This window comes from Schistocerca cancellata, chromosome 2, assembly GCF_023864275.1.
Source record: "Schistocerca cancellata isolate TAMUIC-IGC-003103 chromosome 2, iqSchCanc2.1, whole genome shotgun sequence".
NCBI lineage: Eukaryota > Metazoa > Arthropoda > Insecta > Orthoptera > Acrididae > Schistocerca > Schistocerca cancellata.
This window is the reverse complement of record NC_064627.1, coordinates 546754144-546772282: the sequence shown is the minus strand read 5'-3', so window position 1 is coordinate 546772282 and position 18139 is coordinate 546754144. Positions and strand designations below refer to the sequence as shown.

The 18139-nt window shown below is 40.4% G+C and overlaps 1 protein-coding gene across 4 annotated transcripts in view; it reads left to right on the top strand.

Annotated features, from left to right (window-relative positions):
* The window catches only part of LOC126162125 (zinc finger protein 883-like), a 95877-nt gene extending 81540 nt beyond the window's left edge, over positions 1–14337 (top strand). For 2 of the 4 annotated variants that reach the window (XM_049918414.1, XM_049918413.1), the window contains one exon: positions 13559–14337. In XM_049918414.1, coding sequence (XP_049774371.1) covers positions 13559–14072 — 514 coding nt within the window. In that variant the 3' untranslated portion in view covers positions 14073–14337. The remainder of the gene's footprint in view (positions 1–13558) is intronic. The other 2 variants (XM_049918412.1, XM_049918415.1) reach the window with 2 other exon arrangements.
* Positions 14338–18139: the final 3802 nt, after the last annotated feature.

Sequence of the window (18139 nt, the reverse complement as noted above, 5' to 3'; positions counted from 1 at the left end):
TTTCCACCATTCTTCTACTGAGCATGGTCTTAATCCACCTGTATATGGTGTCTCAGTGCCATGCTCTTCTGCAGCTCTAACTATAGATTCAAAGGTTGTATTGCTAAAAGCTCTCTCTAACCAGGAAGCTTCAGAGAGCTATTTCCTGAAAGTGTAGAGCTTTTTCCACCTTCCCTACAAGTTGGTGAAGTGCTGTTTCATATGATTTATTGGTTGTATATATGTTCGTGTACACCAAGGAACCTCAGTTAACCTCTTCTCCCTAACATGCACATTAATGCCTTTAAAAAAGTGGAGGACATACTGATTGGTCTCATATCCTTGGCCTTGGTATGAGTAATTCTCCCTGGTTTCAGAATGGAAACAACACTCACTGTCTTCCAAGCATTAGGAATGATTCATGCTGCTAGCCTGACCCTAAACAGTCTACACAGGAATCTAATTAAAGCCATTAAATCCTCTCCTGTTTTGTAGCAGTAGAGCTGGAAAGATACAATCTGGGTCTGGTGAGCTGAATGGTTGAAATGTTTCCACTGCCCACATAATTTTTTCCCCAGGTTTCCTTTTTATTACTTGTAAACCAGTGTCACTGAATCTGCCATTACCTCAAAATCTGCTGGGTTCCTTATAGAAGTTCTGGCTTCAGATAGGCGTGAGTTTAAGTCTTTCCTATATGAGTTCCAGTCTGTTTCCCTAGGATTTCTATGGACCATGGTCTGTTTAACATCCATTTAAACATCAAACTTGATATACATGTGATCAGATAAGGATGGCTCCATTGCCAAAGACCATTGTTTGACGTAAGTACCTGTTAGAGTAGGCCTGCAAGTTATGTCAGTTACTTCTTCTATCCTGGAAGGTAGGGACCCTACCCCTCTTTAAGAAATCCAGACTATTTTGTAGTAGAAATTCAAATATGTGCTTACCTCTGCTGTTTTTTTTTATTTTTTGTTTTTATTTTTAATCTGGTTTTAGGGTGCAAAACTGCTATGGTCATAAGCGCCCACTCCATGGCATAGTGAAGGGTAAAAAACTGACATTTAAATCAGCAGAAATGGGAGCGAAACTCAAGAAAACCATAAAGAAAACATGCTAAGTTGCAGACAAGCATAATTAAAAGACACTTACACATAAGCTTTGAGCTACAGCCTTTGTCGTAAAGAGAGAAACACACACCATTCATTCACACAACAAACACACCTCATGCAACATGATCACCAACACCAGCAGCTTGGGTCAGAAGGCAGCTATTACATGGGATAGTAGCAGCAGTCTCAAGGGGGCGATTCTCCGATCCCTCCAGGTTGTAGCTATTATCCCACATGATGGTTGCACTTTGGCCCAAGCTGCCATAGTTGGTGGTCATGTGTGCATGACGTGTGCTTGCTTGTGTGAATGAATGGTGTGTGTTTCTCTTTTTTACAATGAAGGCTGTGGCTGAAAGCTGATGTGCAAGTGTCCTAATTGTGCCTGTCTCCAACTTGGCGTATTATCTTTATGATAAGTAGCTGTCTATCTTTTCCTACATTGTTGGAAATTTGAGTTTGTATTACTGCTTTTATGAGTTGTTTCAAAATGAAACCAGTGGAGCACTATGTACTTTTGACATAAATTTATTAGGCCCATTTTTGCTTGTTATTTATGACTATAACCTGTTTTGGGTATTAGGAGTTCATGGAAGTTTTGCTGTTGCATCTAGGAAGAATGTGAAATTGCTTTCAAATGTGTCTCATGAAATTATGGGTGCTTGGAAACTGTATGTCCCAGTGGTTCCAAAGTGAAACCACCTCCTTAAAACAATTAACTGGCTACTTTTTACCAGTTTTTCTCATATTGTTTCTTGCTATGATACCAAAGGCATGCAGACACCATGGCATATTAAACTTGCTGACTGTTGACTGTGGTCTTGCACAAGTGATTTGGAATTTGAGCATGCTGTAGGCCTAGTCCTCCCCCCATGAACCATGGGAGGCTTGAGTGCCTCAACGATACAGATAGCCGTACCATAGGTGCAACCACAACGGAGGGGTATCTGTTGAGAGGCCAGACAAATGTGTGGTTCCTGAAGAGGGACAGCAGCCTTTTCAGTAGTTGCAGGGGCAACAATCTGGATGATTGACTGATCTGGCCTTGCAACACTAACCAAAATGGCCTTGCTGTTCTGGTACTGCGAACGGCTGAAAGCAAGGGGAAACTACAGCCGTAATTTTTCCCGAGGGCATGCAGCTTTACTGTATGATTAAATGATGATGGCGTCCTCTTGGGTAAAATATTCCGGAGGTAAAATAGTCCACCATTCGGATCTCCGGGCGGAGACTACTCAGGAGGACATCGTTATCAGGAGAAAGAAAACTGGCGTTCTACGGATCGGAGCGTGGAATGTCAGATCCCTTAATCGGTCAGGTAGGTTAGAAAATTTAAAAAGGGAAATGGATAGGTTAAAGTTAGATATAGTGGGAATTAGTGAAGTTTGGTGGCAGGAGGAACAAGACTTTTGGTCAGGTGAATACAAGGTTATAAATACAAAATCAAATAGGGGTAATGCAGGAGTAGGTTTAATAATGAATAAAAAAAATAGGGGTGCGGGTAAGCTACTACAAACAGCATAGTGAACGCATTATTTTGGCCAAGATAGACACGAAGCCCATGCCTACTACAGTAGTACAAGTTTATATGCCAACTAGCTCTGCAGATGATGAGAAATTGATGAAATGTATAATGAGATAAAAGAAATTATTCAGGTAGTGAAGGGAGATGAAAATTTAATAGTCATGGGTGACTGGAATTCATCAGTAGGAAAACGGAGAGAAGGAAACATAGTAGGTGAATATGGATTGGGGCTAAGAAATGAAAGAGGAAGCCGCCTGGTAGAATTTTGCACAGAGCATGACTTAATCATAGGTAACACTCGGTTCAAGAATCATAAAGGAAGGTTGCATACATGGAAGAACCCTGCAGATACTAAAAGGTATCAGATAGATTATATAATGGTAAGACAGAGATTTAGGAACCAGGTTTTAAATTGTAAAACATTTCCAGAGGCAGATGTGGACTCTGACCACAATCTATTGGTTATGAACTGTAGATTAAAACTGAAGAAACTGCAAAAAGGTGGGAATTTAAGGAGATGGGACCTGGATAAACTGAAAGAACCAGAGATTGTACAGAGTTTCAGGGAGAGCATAAAGGAACAATTGACAGGAGTGGGGGAAAGAAATACAGTAGAAGAAGAATGGGTAGCTTTGAGGAATGGAATAGTGATGGCAGCAGAGGATCAAATAGGTAAAAAGACAAGGGCTAGTAGAAACCCTTGGGTAACAGAAGAAATATTGAATTTAATTGATGAAAGGAGAAAGTATAAAAATGCAGTAAATGAAGCAGGCAATACAAACATCTCAAAAATGATATCGACAGGAAGTGCAAAATGGCTAAGCAGGGATGGCTAGATGACAAATGTAAGGATGTAGAGGCTTATCTCACTAGGGGTAAGATAGATACTGCCTACAGGAAAATTAAAAGAGACCTTTGGAGAAAGGAGAACCACTTGCATGAATATCAAGAGCTTTGATGGAAACCCAGTTCTAAGCAAGGAAGGGAAAGCAGAAAGGTGGAAGGAGTATATAGAGGGCCTATACAAGGGCGATGTACTTGAGGACAGTATTATGGAAATGGAAGAGGATGTAGATAAAGATGAAATGGGAGATACAATACTGCGTGAAGAGTTTGACAGAGCACTGAAAGACCTGAGTCGAAACAAGACCCCGGGAATAGACAACATTCCATTAGAACTGCTGACGGACTTCGGAGAGCCAGTCATGACAAAACTCTACTATCTTGTGAGCAAGATGTATGAGACAGGTGAAATACCCTCAGACTTCAAGAAGAATATAATAATCCCAATCCCAAAGAAAGCATGTGTTGACAGATGTGAAAATTACCGAACTATCAGTTTAATAAGTCACAGCTGCAAAATACTAACGTGAATTCTTTACAGACGAATGGAAATCTGATAGAAGCCGACCTCGGGGAAGATCAGTTTGGATTCTGTAGAAATGTTGGAACACGTGAGGCAATACTGACCCTATGACTTATCTTAGAAGAAAGATTAAGGAAAGGCAAACCTATGTTTCTAGCATTTGGAGACTTAGAGAAAGCTTTTGACAATGTTGATTGGAATACTCTCTTTCAAATTCTAAAGGTGGCAGGGGTAAAATACAGAGAGCAAAAGGCTATTTACAATTTGTACAGAAACCAGATGGCAGTTATAAGAGTCGAGGGGTATGAAAGGGAAGCAGTGGTTGGGAAGGGAGTGAGACAGGGTTGTAGCCTATCCCCGATGTTATTCAATCTGTATATTGAGCAAGCAATAAAGTAAACAAAAGAAAAGTTCAGAGTAGGTAATAAAATCCATGGAGAAGAAATAAAAACTTTGAGGTTCGCCGATGACATTGTAATTCTGTCAGAGACAGCAAAGGACTTGGAAGAGCAGTTGAACGGAATGGACAGTGTCTTGAAAGGAGGGTATAAGATGAACATCAACAAAAGCAAAACGAGGATAATGGAATGTAGTTGAATTAAATTGGGTGATGCTGAGGGAATTAGATTAGGAAATGAGGCACTTAAAGTAGTAAAGGAGTTTTGCTATTTGGGGAGCAAAATGACTGACAATGGTCGAAGTAGAGAGGATATAAAATGTAGACTGGCAATGGCAGGGAAAGTGTTTCTGAAGAAGAAAAATTTGTTAACATCGAGTATAGATTTAAATGTCAGGAAGTCATTTCTGAAAGTATTTGTATGGAGTATAGCAATGTATGGAAGTGAAATGTGGATGATAAATAGCTTAGACAAGAAGAGAATGGAAGCTTTCGAAATGTGGTGCTACAGAAGAATGCTGAAGATTAGATGGGTAGATCACATAACTAATGAGGAGGTATTGAATAGAATTGGGGAGAAGAGGAGCTTGTGGCACAACTTGACTAGAAGAAGGAATTGGTTGGTAGGACATGTTCTGAGGCATCAAGGGATCACCAATTTAGTATTGGAGGGCAGCGTGGAGGGTAAAAATCATAGAGGGAGACCAAGAGATGAATACACTAAGCAGATTCAGAAGGATATAGGCTGCAGTAGGTACTGGAGATGAAGAAGCTTGCACAGGATAGAGTAGCATGGAGAGCTGCATCAAACCAGTCCCAGGACTGAAGACCACAACAGCAACAACAACGTAGGCCTAGTTAGTTCTATGGCTATCTCCTGTATGGATGTTTCTCCTGTTGTGCTTTTTCATTATTTTAACCAAGGGACTGCTATCCCTCCGATCTTATCCCGGGATAGTACGTAATGTTGGTGACCTGATGTGATGTGAACTACAACCTTCTGATGTGGAGTCAGAGGCAGTTTTCCAGTAAGAAGTGACAGGTATAAAGCAGCCACTTTAATTTTTCTCACATAAACAGACAGCTTCACAGGTTACTTGGTCCACCTATGACTGTGACCTTTTAGCAGTTTATGAAGCAGTTTGCCAGTTTATATATGACATGGAAGGCAGATCACTAGTCATTTACATGGACCACCAACTGCTAGTGGACTCAGTCTGAAATCCATTGAAAGACACATGTCCCAGGCGATTCCCATCACATGGACTATATTGCACAGTTTACCACCAACATCAACCATATGAAGAATATGGACAATGTTGTTGTTCTGTGTGTGAACACTCAGTCATCATAATGCTGAAAATGATCTAAAAGAGTAATCTTAAGCCTGAAAGGAACCTGTATGTGCTTGCAAACAAGTTTATAAAAGCTTTTTCATTAAATTTCTCTTTCACACGGGGTGCCATAAATATTAACAGCATCAGCAGCAGCAGCAGCATTGTTTCTCATCAAAGAGGAAACATTTGTGAAGTGTGACATGAGGTGTCAACCTACTGTGAGGGATTGGAGTGGTTATGAAAATCTTGTAGCTGTAATACACTGAAGAGCCAGAGGAACTGGTAAACCTGCCTAATATCGTGTAGGGCCCCTGCAAGCTCACAGAAGTGCCACATCATGATGTGGCATGGACAGGACTAATGTCTGAAGTACTGCTGGAGGGAATTGACACCATGAATCCTGCAGGGCTGTCTATAAATCCATATGAGTACGAGAATGTGGAGATCTCTTCTGAACAGCATGTTGCAAGGCATCCCAGATATGGTCAATTGGGGAGTGTTTAAACTCAGAAGAGTGTTCCTGGAGCCACTCTGTAGCAATTCTGGACATGTGGAGTGTTGCATTGTCTTGCTGGAGTTGCCCAAGTCTGTTGAAATGCACAATGGACATGAATGGATGCAGGTGATCAAACAGGATGTTTACGTATGTGTCACCCATCTGAGTCATATCTAGACATATCAGGGATCCCATATAACTCCAATTGCACATGCCCCACACCACTGCAGAGCCCCCACCAGCTTGAACAGTTCCCTGCTGACATGCAGGGTCCATGGATTCATGAGGTTGTCTCCATACCTTTACATGTCCATCCACTCAATACAATTTGAAAAAAAGACTCATCTGACCAGGCAACATGTTTACAGTCATCAACAGGCCAGTGCAAGTGTAGACGGGCCCAGGCAAGGCGTAAAGCTTTGTGTCATCCCATCAAGGGTACACAAGTGGGCCTTTGGCTCAGAAAGCCCATATCGATGATGTTTCACTAAATGCTTTACATGCTGACACTTGTTGAAATCTGCAGAAATTTGTGGAAGGGTTGCACTTCTGTCACGTTGAACAATTCTTTTCAGTTGTCATTGGTCCTGTTCATGCAGAAGCTTATTCCAGCCACAGCAATGTGGCGATGTTATACCAGATTCCTGTTACTGACAATGCACTCATGAAATAGTCACATGAGAAAATCCCTATTTCATTGGTATCTCGGAGATGCTGTCTCCATCGCTCATGCACGACTATAACACCATGTTCAAACTCACTTAAATCTTGATAACTTGCCATTGTAGCAACAGTAACTGATCTAACAACAGTGCCAGACACTTGTTGTCTTGGCTTGTTTGCATATTACTGTATCTGAATACGCTTGCCTATACTAGTTTCTTTGGCATTGCAGTGTAATTTTTGTATACTGTCAGCAAACCAACAAATGAAATTTTATGAATTCTCCAGCTACCCATACTATCTAATTCTAAGACATTCAAGTATGACATTATCTATCATTTCATACAGATTGTTGATAAGTAAGGCTCCATGAAGCTAAGCAAACAGTGCATAATACAAAGCACAAATGCACTGTTCCATAAAAACACGGGAGAACTGCCAGATATCAGTAATGTCCTGCAACGATATTTCGGCGCAGAGTCTTCTGGCCATCTTCACGTGAGTGCCACTGTAGTAGTACTGGTGAGTACATGCTGAGCTCCGCTATTTAAAGCCGTACTGAGGTGACGTTGCGCATGCAGTGCCCAGCGTGCGCATTCAAAACGGCCCCGTGCGCTGCACCTCGCGCCCTCCACGGTGAAAGCCTGTCATATCGGTATCAGGTCAATTTCCATCTTTATGCAGATAACTACGTTGTCCAGAAGTGGCCACATAGTCATTGCATTGTCAAATAAATTGTTCAATTGCAGTTAAAAAGATGTGAGCTAGTTAAAGGAGATCTCTCCTACACAGATGAGCTAAGTTTCTTTAAAATTATTAATTGAGATGAAGTCCAAATGTCTGTAAGATGGTGGCATGTGATGCAAGCTAAAATTCCTTGAGAGCTCCAGTAATAACAGTGTCACAATTGTGTATAATATTAAATGAAATATTGTAAAGACGTTATTGCACTTAACTGTTGAGAGTGCATATCCCACTGCAAAAATGTTTCAAAGTTCATCACATCTCAAAAAATCAGTCCCAGTCATGGCCTAGCTTGGATTTCTATTTTTTCCAAATTGTGACAAGTAGACTATTCATTCACTAAATCTCACAACTGCTTGCAACCTTTTGAACTGCCCATTTATACCAGAGTGATCCAGATACAAAATAGCAACCTGCACTTAGGTCAGCATCAGTCATTGTTCTTTTTGCTGTACAGCATACACAGGATCTTTCTTAATATTGACCTAATCTTAATTCTAATTGCACCAATAGACACATGATGTACTATCAGTTGAGTTAATATTTACAAGATCATTTATCTGTAGTGATTACCAGGAAAACATTACTTGTAAATTTTATCCATCATATCAATGTACTCTCCCATAAATAAAAACTAACAAAATATACATTTTGTGCTGAATTTTGTGTGGTAGTTTTCATAATTGTATATGACACATAGTTTGGAAATTATTCATGAACTACTGGGCTCAGTAATTAAAATTAACACATTGTGCTTATATTTAATGCAAGTTGTATTTCTACATATGCATCATCTTAAATTCCATCTTATGCTGCCATGATAAATAATGTTTTTCTATTGAGGTGAATTTTAAACATCTTTAACTGCTCTGGATGTGTTAACACACATGCCTTTGAAGCTGTACCTGTGCTCTGAACGTGTTTCCACACACCACCAGTCCTTCTACCTGGTACTCTGAATGTGTCTATGTGTAGACACATTCAGGGGACCAGGTAGAAGGACTGGTGGCATGCATAAACACTTTCAGAGCACACAGGGACAGGTACAAAGGCATGCATGTTAACACATCCAGAGCAGTTAAAGGGTTAATTGATTATCATAATTTTTTCTCTTAGATTAGGAAACAGTCTTATAACAAGGACACCCACAACTATCATTATTTTGCATACCGAAAGGAAAACTAAAAACTTAAAATATACTGAGCTCCTGAAATGCTGGTAAAATTCATTGAGAATTGAATTTGCTGTGTTAGCTGTTTCATTGTAATTGCTCAGAGACTGGTACAACCAGTTTTTATGATGCACATACATTCTCAGGTGTATTTCTGCATAACAAAATTTTTATGTAGAAATTTTATAAGAACCATACTACTGACTTACAAAGTTCAGAATCCTTAACACTAAAAATTAAAACCATGGCCCATGAATTAATAACAAAAGGCATGAGCCACTATCACAAAATTACTTAAAATGTTTAATGTCCCACAAAACCTATATGGCTTAATGCATGTTCTGAGGTGCGACGAGGAGCATTACTGATGCAACCAGCAATGGATGTCAGACGTCATAAAGCCAATTGTCACTGATAATTTATGTTCAGAATGTGACAGAAGCACTTAAAATAAAAATGTTATAAAAATAACGTGAAGAAGGCCCAACAGGGGCTATATGTAGACCAAAATGAAAGAATAATTAAATCAATAACATTGGGCTCACATGTGGTAACAGGAAAACATCTAGGCTGTTGAACAATCTAATACTGAAATGACATCAGAGAATACACCAGTGTTTGTTGTTCCCAATTGACAACACCTATATATAATCAGTGTTTGTCGTTCCCAATTGACAACACCTACACTCCTGGAAATTGAAATAAGAACACCGTGAATTCATTGTCCCAGGAAGGGGAAACTTTATTGACACATTCCTGGGGTCAGATACATCACATGATCACACTGACAGAACCACAGGCACATAGACACAGGCAACAGAGCATGCACAATGTCGGCACTAGTACAGTGTATATCCACCTTTCGCAGCAATGCAGGCTGCTATTCTCCCATGGAGACGATCGTAGAGATGCTGGATGTAGGCCTGTGGAACGGCTTGCCATGCCATTTCCACCTGGCGCCTCAGTTGGACCAGCGTTCGTGCTGGACGTGCAGACCGCATGAGACGACGCTTCATCCAGTCCCAAACATGCTCAATGGGGGACAGATCCGGAGATCTTGCTGGCCAGGGTAGTTGACTTACACCTTCTAGAGCACGTTGGGTGGCACGGGATACATGAGGACGTGCATTGTCCTGTTGGAACAGCAAGTTCCCTTGCCGGTCTAGGAATGGTAGAACGATGGGTTCGATGACAGTTTGGATGTACCGTGCACTATTCAGTGTCCCCTCGATGATCACCAGTGGTGTACGGCCAGTGTAGGAGATCGCTCCCCACACCATGATGCCGGGTGTTGGCCCTGTATGCCTCGGTCGTATGCAGTCCTGATTGTGGCACTCACCTGCACGGCGCCAAACACGCATACGACCATCACTGGCACCAAGGCAGAAGCGACTCTCATCGCTGAAGACGACACGTCTCCATTCGTCCCTCCATTTCCATTCGTCCCTCCATTCACGCCTGTCGCGACACCACTGGAGGCGGGCTGCACGATGTTGGGGCGTGAGCGGAAGACGGCCTAACGGTGTGCGGGACTGTAGCCCAGCTTCATGGAGATGGTTGCGAATGGTCCTTGCCGATACCCCAGGAGCAACAGTGTCCCTAATTTGCTGGGAAGTGGCGGTGCGGTCCCCTACGGCACTGCGTAGGATCCTACGGTCTTGGCGTGCATCCGTGCGTCGCTGCGGTCCGGTCCCAGGTTGACGGGCACGTGCACCTTCCGCCGACCACTGGCGACAACATCGATGTACTGTGGAGACCTCACGCCCCACGTGTTGAGCAATTCGGCGGTACGTCCACCCGGCCTCCCACATGCCCACTATACGCCCTCGCTCAAAGTCCGTCAACTGCACATACGGTTCACGTCCACCCTGTCGCGGCATGCTACCAGTGTTAAAGACTGCGATGGAGCCCCGTAAGCCACGGCAAACTGGCTGACACTGACGGCGGCGGTGCACAAATGCTGCACAGCTAGCGCCATTCGACGGCCAACACCGCGGTTCCTGGTGTGTCCGCTGTGCCATGCGTGTGATCATTGCTTGTACAGCCCTCTTGCAATGTCCGGAGCAAGTATAGTGGGTCTGACACACCGGTGTCAATGTGTTCTTTTTTCCATTTGCAGGAGTGTATATATCACCAGGAACACACCTACGATTTCGGTCAAGAACTTTTCAAGATTGTTGCTAACAACATAACACAACTGCTTGTCTTGATATAGTAGTATAGATATATATTTATATACCATATATATTAAGAAATATATAGCATATGTCCATCTGAATGTTTATTAGAGCATCATGTAATTATTTGAAGTAAACTGGTCAAGCACTTTCAAAATTTTTGGTACTGATCTTTCACCTTTATGTAATATATTGTATATTTATATACCACATGTATTTACAAAATAGTAGCCTATGTCTGTCCTAACATTTGTTAGAGTATTATGTAAAGCTCTGAAGTAAATTGATTGAGAACATTTTGAGACTTTTGGTAATGACATTAAACAACAATTTGTGTTTATACAGTGCTATAGATAATGAATTTGCAAGTTCGTGGCATATTTTGATGGAATTATTTTCCAAGTTTCATCTGTGGGCATATCAGATATTCATGTCTGATTCTTCTACTTAGACAATGTATGTATGTTTTTCTGCTGCTTTATATAACTGTATTATGATTCAGTATGCAGATATCCACTATTAAGCTCTTGTGTACATTATACAACAACAACAGCCATAGCATTACACTATGTTCTTATTTGTCATTTCCAATTATACCACCCGTCTTTCACCTGGACCTTTATTGTTTTGTTTCCATGCCACCAAGTCTTTTCCAACACAGGCCTTACTATTACACTTAGTAAGTCCTTATTTTTCATTTCCTATTTTACCACCAGTCTGTTACCTGCATCTTTATTGTTTTGTTTCCACCCACCTGGTCTTTTCCTGGTTGTGCTAGATTCTACCTCTTGAGTTTCAAGATTCATTGCAGCATTTACTCTGTCACCACTGAGTGTACTTACAGGGTCTGCAACTGTTGATAGCTGCAATATTCCACATGTACCTTCCAGGTGACCCAACAGTAGGCTGGCTGCTATACATCTTCAGTGGTCACTGGGTGTTGAGACAAGGCAACTAAGTTCTGACACTGTGTACTCTATCAAAGATAGAACTGAAGTAAAAGTGCACTTACGGCTTTTGTATTGCATGCTGCAGTTGGTAACTGTTTGTGTGGTGAATGATAGGAAGTGAAGACAACGAGTAATTAGCCACAACCAATGTGAAAATAGCTTTTGATGAACATAGACATAATGTATAGTGTATGAAGCTCTGTGGTGGCATAGTGGAATATACTGTGCAGAATGTCAAACAGAACAATATTCTGTAAAATAGAAATTGTTCCTGTGTAACCACAACCTTGGAAATTGGGATATTCCTAAAATACCGAACTGAGTTTTCAAAATGATCATTGAACTACACTACAGATCAGTACATCACCACAGCCACTTTTCCAATTACATTTGTAGTCTTTGGCAGCTCACAATCAAACCGTTATGTTTCAACCTAACCTACACTGTTGGTCACGTTAAAAATCTGTCTGTCATCACAGTGTTTTTTTCCCTCTAGTCACATTTGTTGGCTTTGCCAGCTCAAAACCAAACTATAACACAGGAATGCAAAACAATATTTCAAGATATACTATCATATTCCAAGGAACACACAATACAAGTAATACATACAAAAACCAGTAATGAGCTTTACAATACATAATACACAGAGTAATAATCATCAATCTTGTACTATCTGTCTATAAACAAAAGTCAACTATTCATATTTTCCACCAAACTAAAGTCATTAGATTCAGCAGTTCTCATTGGCTACTCTATACTATCATCTGATTGGCTATGACCAAAGGAAACAAATTGCCAGCAGCAGCACAATTTGTTCATGATTTCTATACAATAACAATTGCTAGGCCACTGTTCCGAAGATTAACCTCTGACAATACCAACTGCTGAAACATTGCATCAACACACATCAACCTAAAAAGGCAAAAGTCCACCTCATGATTAACAATTCAGTGTCACTTAAAATTAAATGCACTGAAATGAAAAGAATAGACCAAAGTTGAAAAAATGAATGAAGATGTTATAATGTCAGTGAAGACCTTTTAGATATACTGAATCTGCAGTAGTGCTATTCCCACATCCCTGGTGGGAGAACCTCTGCTAGTAGGTTTTTGAAAACATAAATGGAAACATTAGTGACAATGGAAGGCTATGTAACTTTTTAAAGTTTTCCTATCAAGACTGATAAAGGCACAGTTTAAGATAAAAATGCAATTAGGTTGGATTATCGGAAATGCACTTAAGATCTGGCATCATGGTCAGTCAATATACAGCTTCATTTAGTGAAATACTAATGTGGCTTTCTGATTCTATCTCAGATATGCATTATTTGAACACAAAAAGCACAGATAATTTCTCACAATTCACAGAAAAATCTGCCCCGCATTCATAATGTAAGTTATTTCCTGTGAATTATGTGAGAATTATGATATCTTTGTGATAAAAGTCTTGATAGTCAAAGCAAGCAACAAAGCTGTGCTTGCAAAGTAACAATACTGATTCTGTGTAATTGTGATGTGCTAAAAGAAATACTGAAAAATTAATGGAGTGGTTAAGTAAAATATAGTTACCAATACCAGTTAGAACTGTCTTTTTGCCATTTTATTTCTGCGATATGATATTCCTCTTCCAAATTTTTGATTGTTACAGGAAACATATGTGCTCCAACAATGATGACCAACAAGCACTGTGTCCACATTGTGGAAAGCTGTCTTCACATGTTTGCACACACATTTGTGAACAGTACTGCAGATGTGATGATTGTGAGACAGAGTTTATTCATGGGAGACATCAAACAACACACGAAGGGAGTGAACAAGAAAAAGATGATAATACTTCAGACCACAACAGGATACTGGCAATATCTTCACAAGTACATTTGACAGAAACCATCACAAAACTCCCTTTGGAGTGTGACATTTGTGGCTGGGCTTGCTCAGAACCTTCTGATCTTACAGCACATAAGAAAACACACGCAGGGCTGCGACCATTCAAGTGCCGTCTGTGTGAGTGGACATTTGCTCGTTCCTGTGGTCTTATGAAACACATGCGCACACATACTGGGGAACAACCTTTCTTATGTCCTGTGTGCTGTGAGAGTTTTACTACCACATATAGTCTCAGTAGACACAAGTGCTGTCCAAGGGATACTAAGCAGCTTTAATAACCACCAATTTTTTTCCATATTATGTTTTTATGTTTTTATTAATGTTGTGATAACTGTAATGAGATCTTTCTTAATGGTATAGATAAAATGTGTTATTGTGAGGGCCAAGATTTCCTTGTAAAAAGTGAGTGGTTGCCACAGTCCCATTGTAAAAAGAAAAATAAATTAATGTATTAAAATTCTTAATAAGATCTGTTGGCACTTTTCTTTACTTTAAATTATTTTTTGTTAATTTTTTGTTTGTTTCTGGATTTTCTGTATCTGTTACTGAATAAACTGTCATTCTGTTTAAATCAGTGCTTTTTGTTATGTGTGTTTCCATATATTAGAACAAGGAATATTATTTCAAGCTAGGAAACAGTGCCTAAAGTGATCAATGGAAAATGAGGAATGAAACAGTCAAGTGTCTTTTTTGGTAAACATAGACTGCAATGAGTACTAGCTTTTATTATTTCTGTTAGTTCCTCTAGTTGGAGCCACACATAAATCTCTCATACTTTTCCCAGCAGCAGTGCAGGAAAACATCTTGCCCGGGTGGATATCAGCATGTATATAGTGTAAGAAATGTGTAACACTAATGCTGATTAATGCAATTTATTTACTGACCAGTTTCAGTTCAGGAACCTGTTCATGGCAGTCAAATATGAATTATAAAAACAACAATGCATATAACAGATTTTTTTAAATCCAAGTTACATAATGAAAGTCAAACAGAACAGTTCTGAACACAATAACTGTGTGAAATGCAGGCACTAATCATTACAACTGAAGGCTTTAAACTGGTTCAGAATTCTGTTCTTGGCTATTCTGAACCAGTTTGAAGTATTCATTTGTAGTGATTAGTGCCTGCATTTCACACAGTTTTTGTGTTCAGAATTGTTGTGCTTGACTTTCATTATGTATCTTAAATTTGGAAAAATATATGATATGTACTGTTGTTTTTATAACAGGATATTTGAGTACTGTGAACACTGGTCAGCATTTGTGTTAAGCATTTTCCACAACACAGGAAGTGCTTCTGTGTACTGCAGCATAGCTGGAATGAAAGCAGAAAAAGGAAATATATACATAAGTTATTTTCAGACTGCCATTGACATTCCTAGAGAAATTACAGAGAATTATTTAAGATATTCTTTCTAGTTCAGTAAAATAAAATAAATGAAATCTTCAAGCATTTTAAGTGATAAATGTAGCTAGCTTTATTTAATTAGTTGAATATCAGTCAAAGAAAGTGTTGTGTCATGACACTGCCTGTATTCAATGCATAAATTGTCCATGAAATGATGGATTTTGTGATGGTGCAAGTCCACTTTTCTAAACAATGCCAGATGCTGTAAGGTACTGGAAAGAAATGAGTATATTTACCTTCAGCTGAGCAAGTTGGTAGTTTATTATAAGCATGTCATACACCAATTTACACAAAACATGAACTGGAGGGAAATGATCATTTTTTTTACAAGTTTGTACTAAATCATAGTGCTGCAAGGGCAACTAGGAACATTAATAGAACATTTAAGTTCAGTACAGTACTTAGGGACTTTAAGAAAGTAAGTGACAAGTATCATTCCTCACTAAGACCAATGCACAACAAGAATCACACATTGTTACAAGAGAGTACATTTTCTGTGTCTCCTGCAGACACAGATCCACTGCAGTGCAGACAACTCCAAAGTTGAAGTACTTAGGACAGTAAGAATTTTGTGGGCAAAACATCTCAGTTGCACACAGATTCATAGCAAAATTTTGGTGATGTGTAAACTAAATGTAATGTTGCCTCCAACTCTAATAAAATGGTGCCAACAATTTGAGCAAGGGTGCACAGATGTGGATGATGCTGATTGGAGAGGAAGGTCATTAACATTGATAACAGAGGGCAATGTTCAGGCGATCAAGGGAAAAAATTCTGGGGGAAAGAGATTTTTCAATGATGAGAATGTTTGAACTGTGGTTCCACGACCAAGCAGTGGATTTCTATCATCAAGAAACTGAATGATGGGCAGAATGTTCTGACCATTGTTTACAGAGACTCGGTGATTATGTTAAAAACAGTGTCATGTACCTGTTTACCTATGTAATGTAATACCAAAACTTCCTAGGATTTTCTGCAAAATTGGGAGACAGAATTTGAATTGATGTGATTCTTCAGTTTCTCCTAGTGTATTTCTTGCTTGAACAGTCCACAGGTGTACTGCCAGTCCACAGTGTCCAACAGGTATAATATTTCAGTGATCAGACATGTTGCCATCCTCAGGTGCACTGACAAACTGAGCTCCTGAGGACGGGCAGAAAGACTGAGATATCCTGGTGAGTTTTGACGTTTTATTATTCACCAGGGTGCCTCTTTGAGAGGCAGTTGAGCTTATTGCCCAGAAATTTGATGAGAAGATAACTGACCTTTTCAAGCACGTTCTGACCTCCACGCATTTACTCTTTAATGGAGAATACTATGAACAAACAGAAGGAGTTGAAATGGGGAGCCCACTCTCACCTGTGGTCGCAAATTTCTATATGGAGTACTTCAAGGAGGAAGCTTTGGCATCATCTAAATGGAAAACTACTTGATTTCTACGTTATGTGGATGACACATTTGTGATCTGGCCCCATGGAAGGGACAAGTTCCTAGACTTCCTAACACACCTGAACTCCATACATCCGAACATCAAATTCATTGTGGAAACCAAAGCAGAAGGAAGATTACCATTTCTGGATGTCATGGTCAAAAGAAGAGTGGATGGCACCCTGGGACATGGGGTATACAGGAAGAAAATGCACACCAACCTGTATTTGCATGCGGATAGCTGCCACCACCCTGCGCAGAGGAATGGGGTGCTAAAAACAACAGGTGCACAGGGCACGCACTATCTCTGCTGCTGAGAGTCCGCCCCAAGAGGTGGAACATCTCGAAACTGTGTTCCAGAAAAATGGGTACTTGGAATGGCAGATCAGAAGCGCTCTCTGCCCCACCTCTACAGTACAGTATGTGGAGACAGAAGATAGCAACTGTCTAAATACCGTATACTGGCACACTATCGGGGAAAATAGGACGAATATTGAGGAAACACCGAGTAGGCACTGTCTTTTGCTCACCAAATAAAACACGAGCATTTATGAGAAGTGTCAAAGATGATCTCAGTTTGTGGAAGGCCGGCATATACCAGATTCCATGTCAATGTGGAAAGACTTATATTGGACAGACAGTGCGCACCATCGTAGATTGTTGCTGAGAACATCAGAGGCACAGTCGACTTGGGTACCCCAACAAGTTGGCAGTTGCAGAGCACTGTTTGTCTGAAAATCACGAAATGAACTACCAACATACCAGGGTCTTGGCACAGACATCTGAATATGGGACAGCATTGTTAGAGAGGCTATTGAAATTCTTACCAGGGACAGACTCTTCAACTGAGATTGCAGCTACAACCTCAGCAGGCATGGGAACCAGCACTGAGTATAATTAAAAGGATGCTCAGCAAAGGAAATGAACGGGCAGCTGGGGCAGATGAGGCAATTACAATGATTGCAGATGCCGACGCCAGTACCTCAGCGACCGCTGACATGCAGGCGTGGACCACGGAGAGAACGCCTCGCGAGGGGAGTGGATTTAATATGGCTGTCCGACCTCAGGAGCTCAGTTTGTCAGCACAACTGATGATGGCAACATGTCTGATCGCCAAAATATTGTGCCTGTTGGACACTTGCACCAGCAGTACACCCGTGGATTGTTCAACCAGAATTTGAATTCATTGAATGATCCAAACATGGCCCTCCCAATACGAATTTTGGTTTCAACTAATTTTTGTTTATCTGTGAGGCTTTGAGTACAATTAAATTTGTAGTGAAGCCCTCTTTGCTTTTGTAGCAGCTTTCTAACAAGGTTCTTGAACCACAGTGGGTCTTTTCCTCCCTCATAACTCCTGTATTGCTTATTAAGTTGGCTTAAGTTGCCTTCCTATGTTTTTTGCTAATATTATGATCTGCAGTGTAGTCTTGTGTGTGTGTGTGTGTGTGTGTGTGTGTGTGTGTGTGTGTGTGTGTGTGTGTGTGTGTGTGTATGTGTGTGTGTT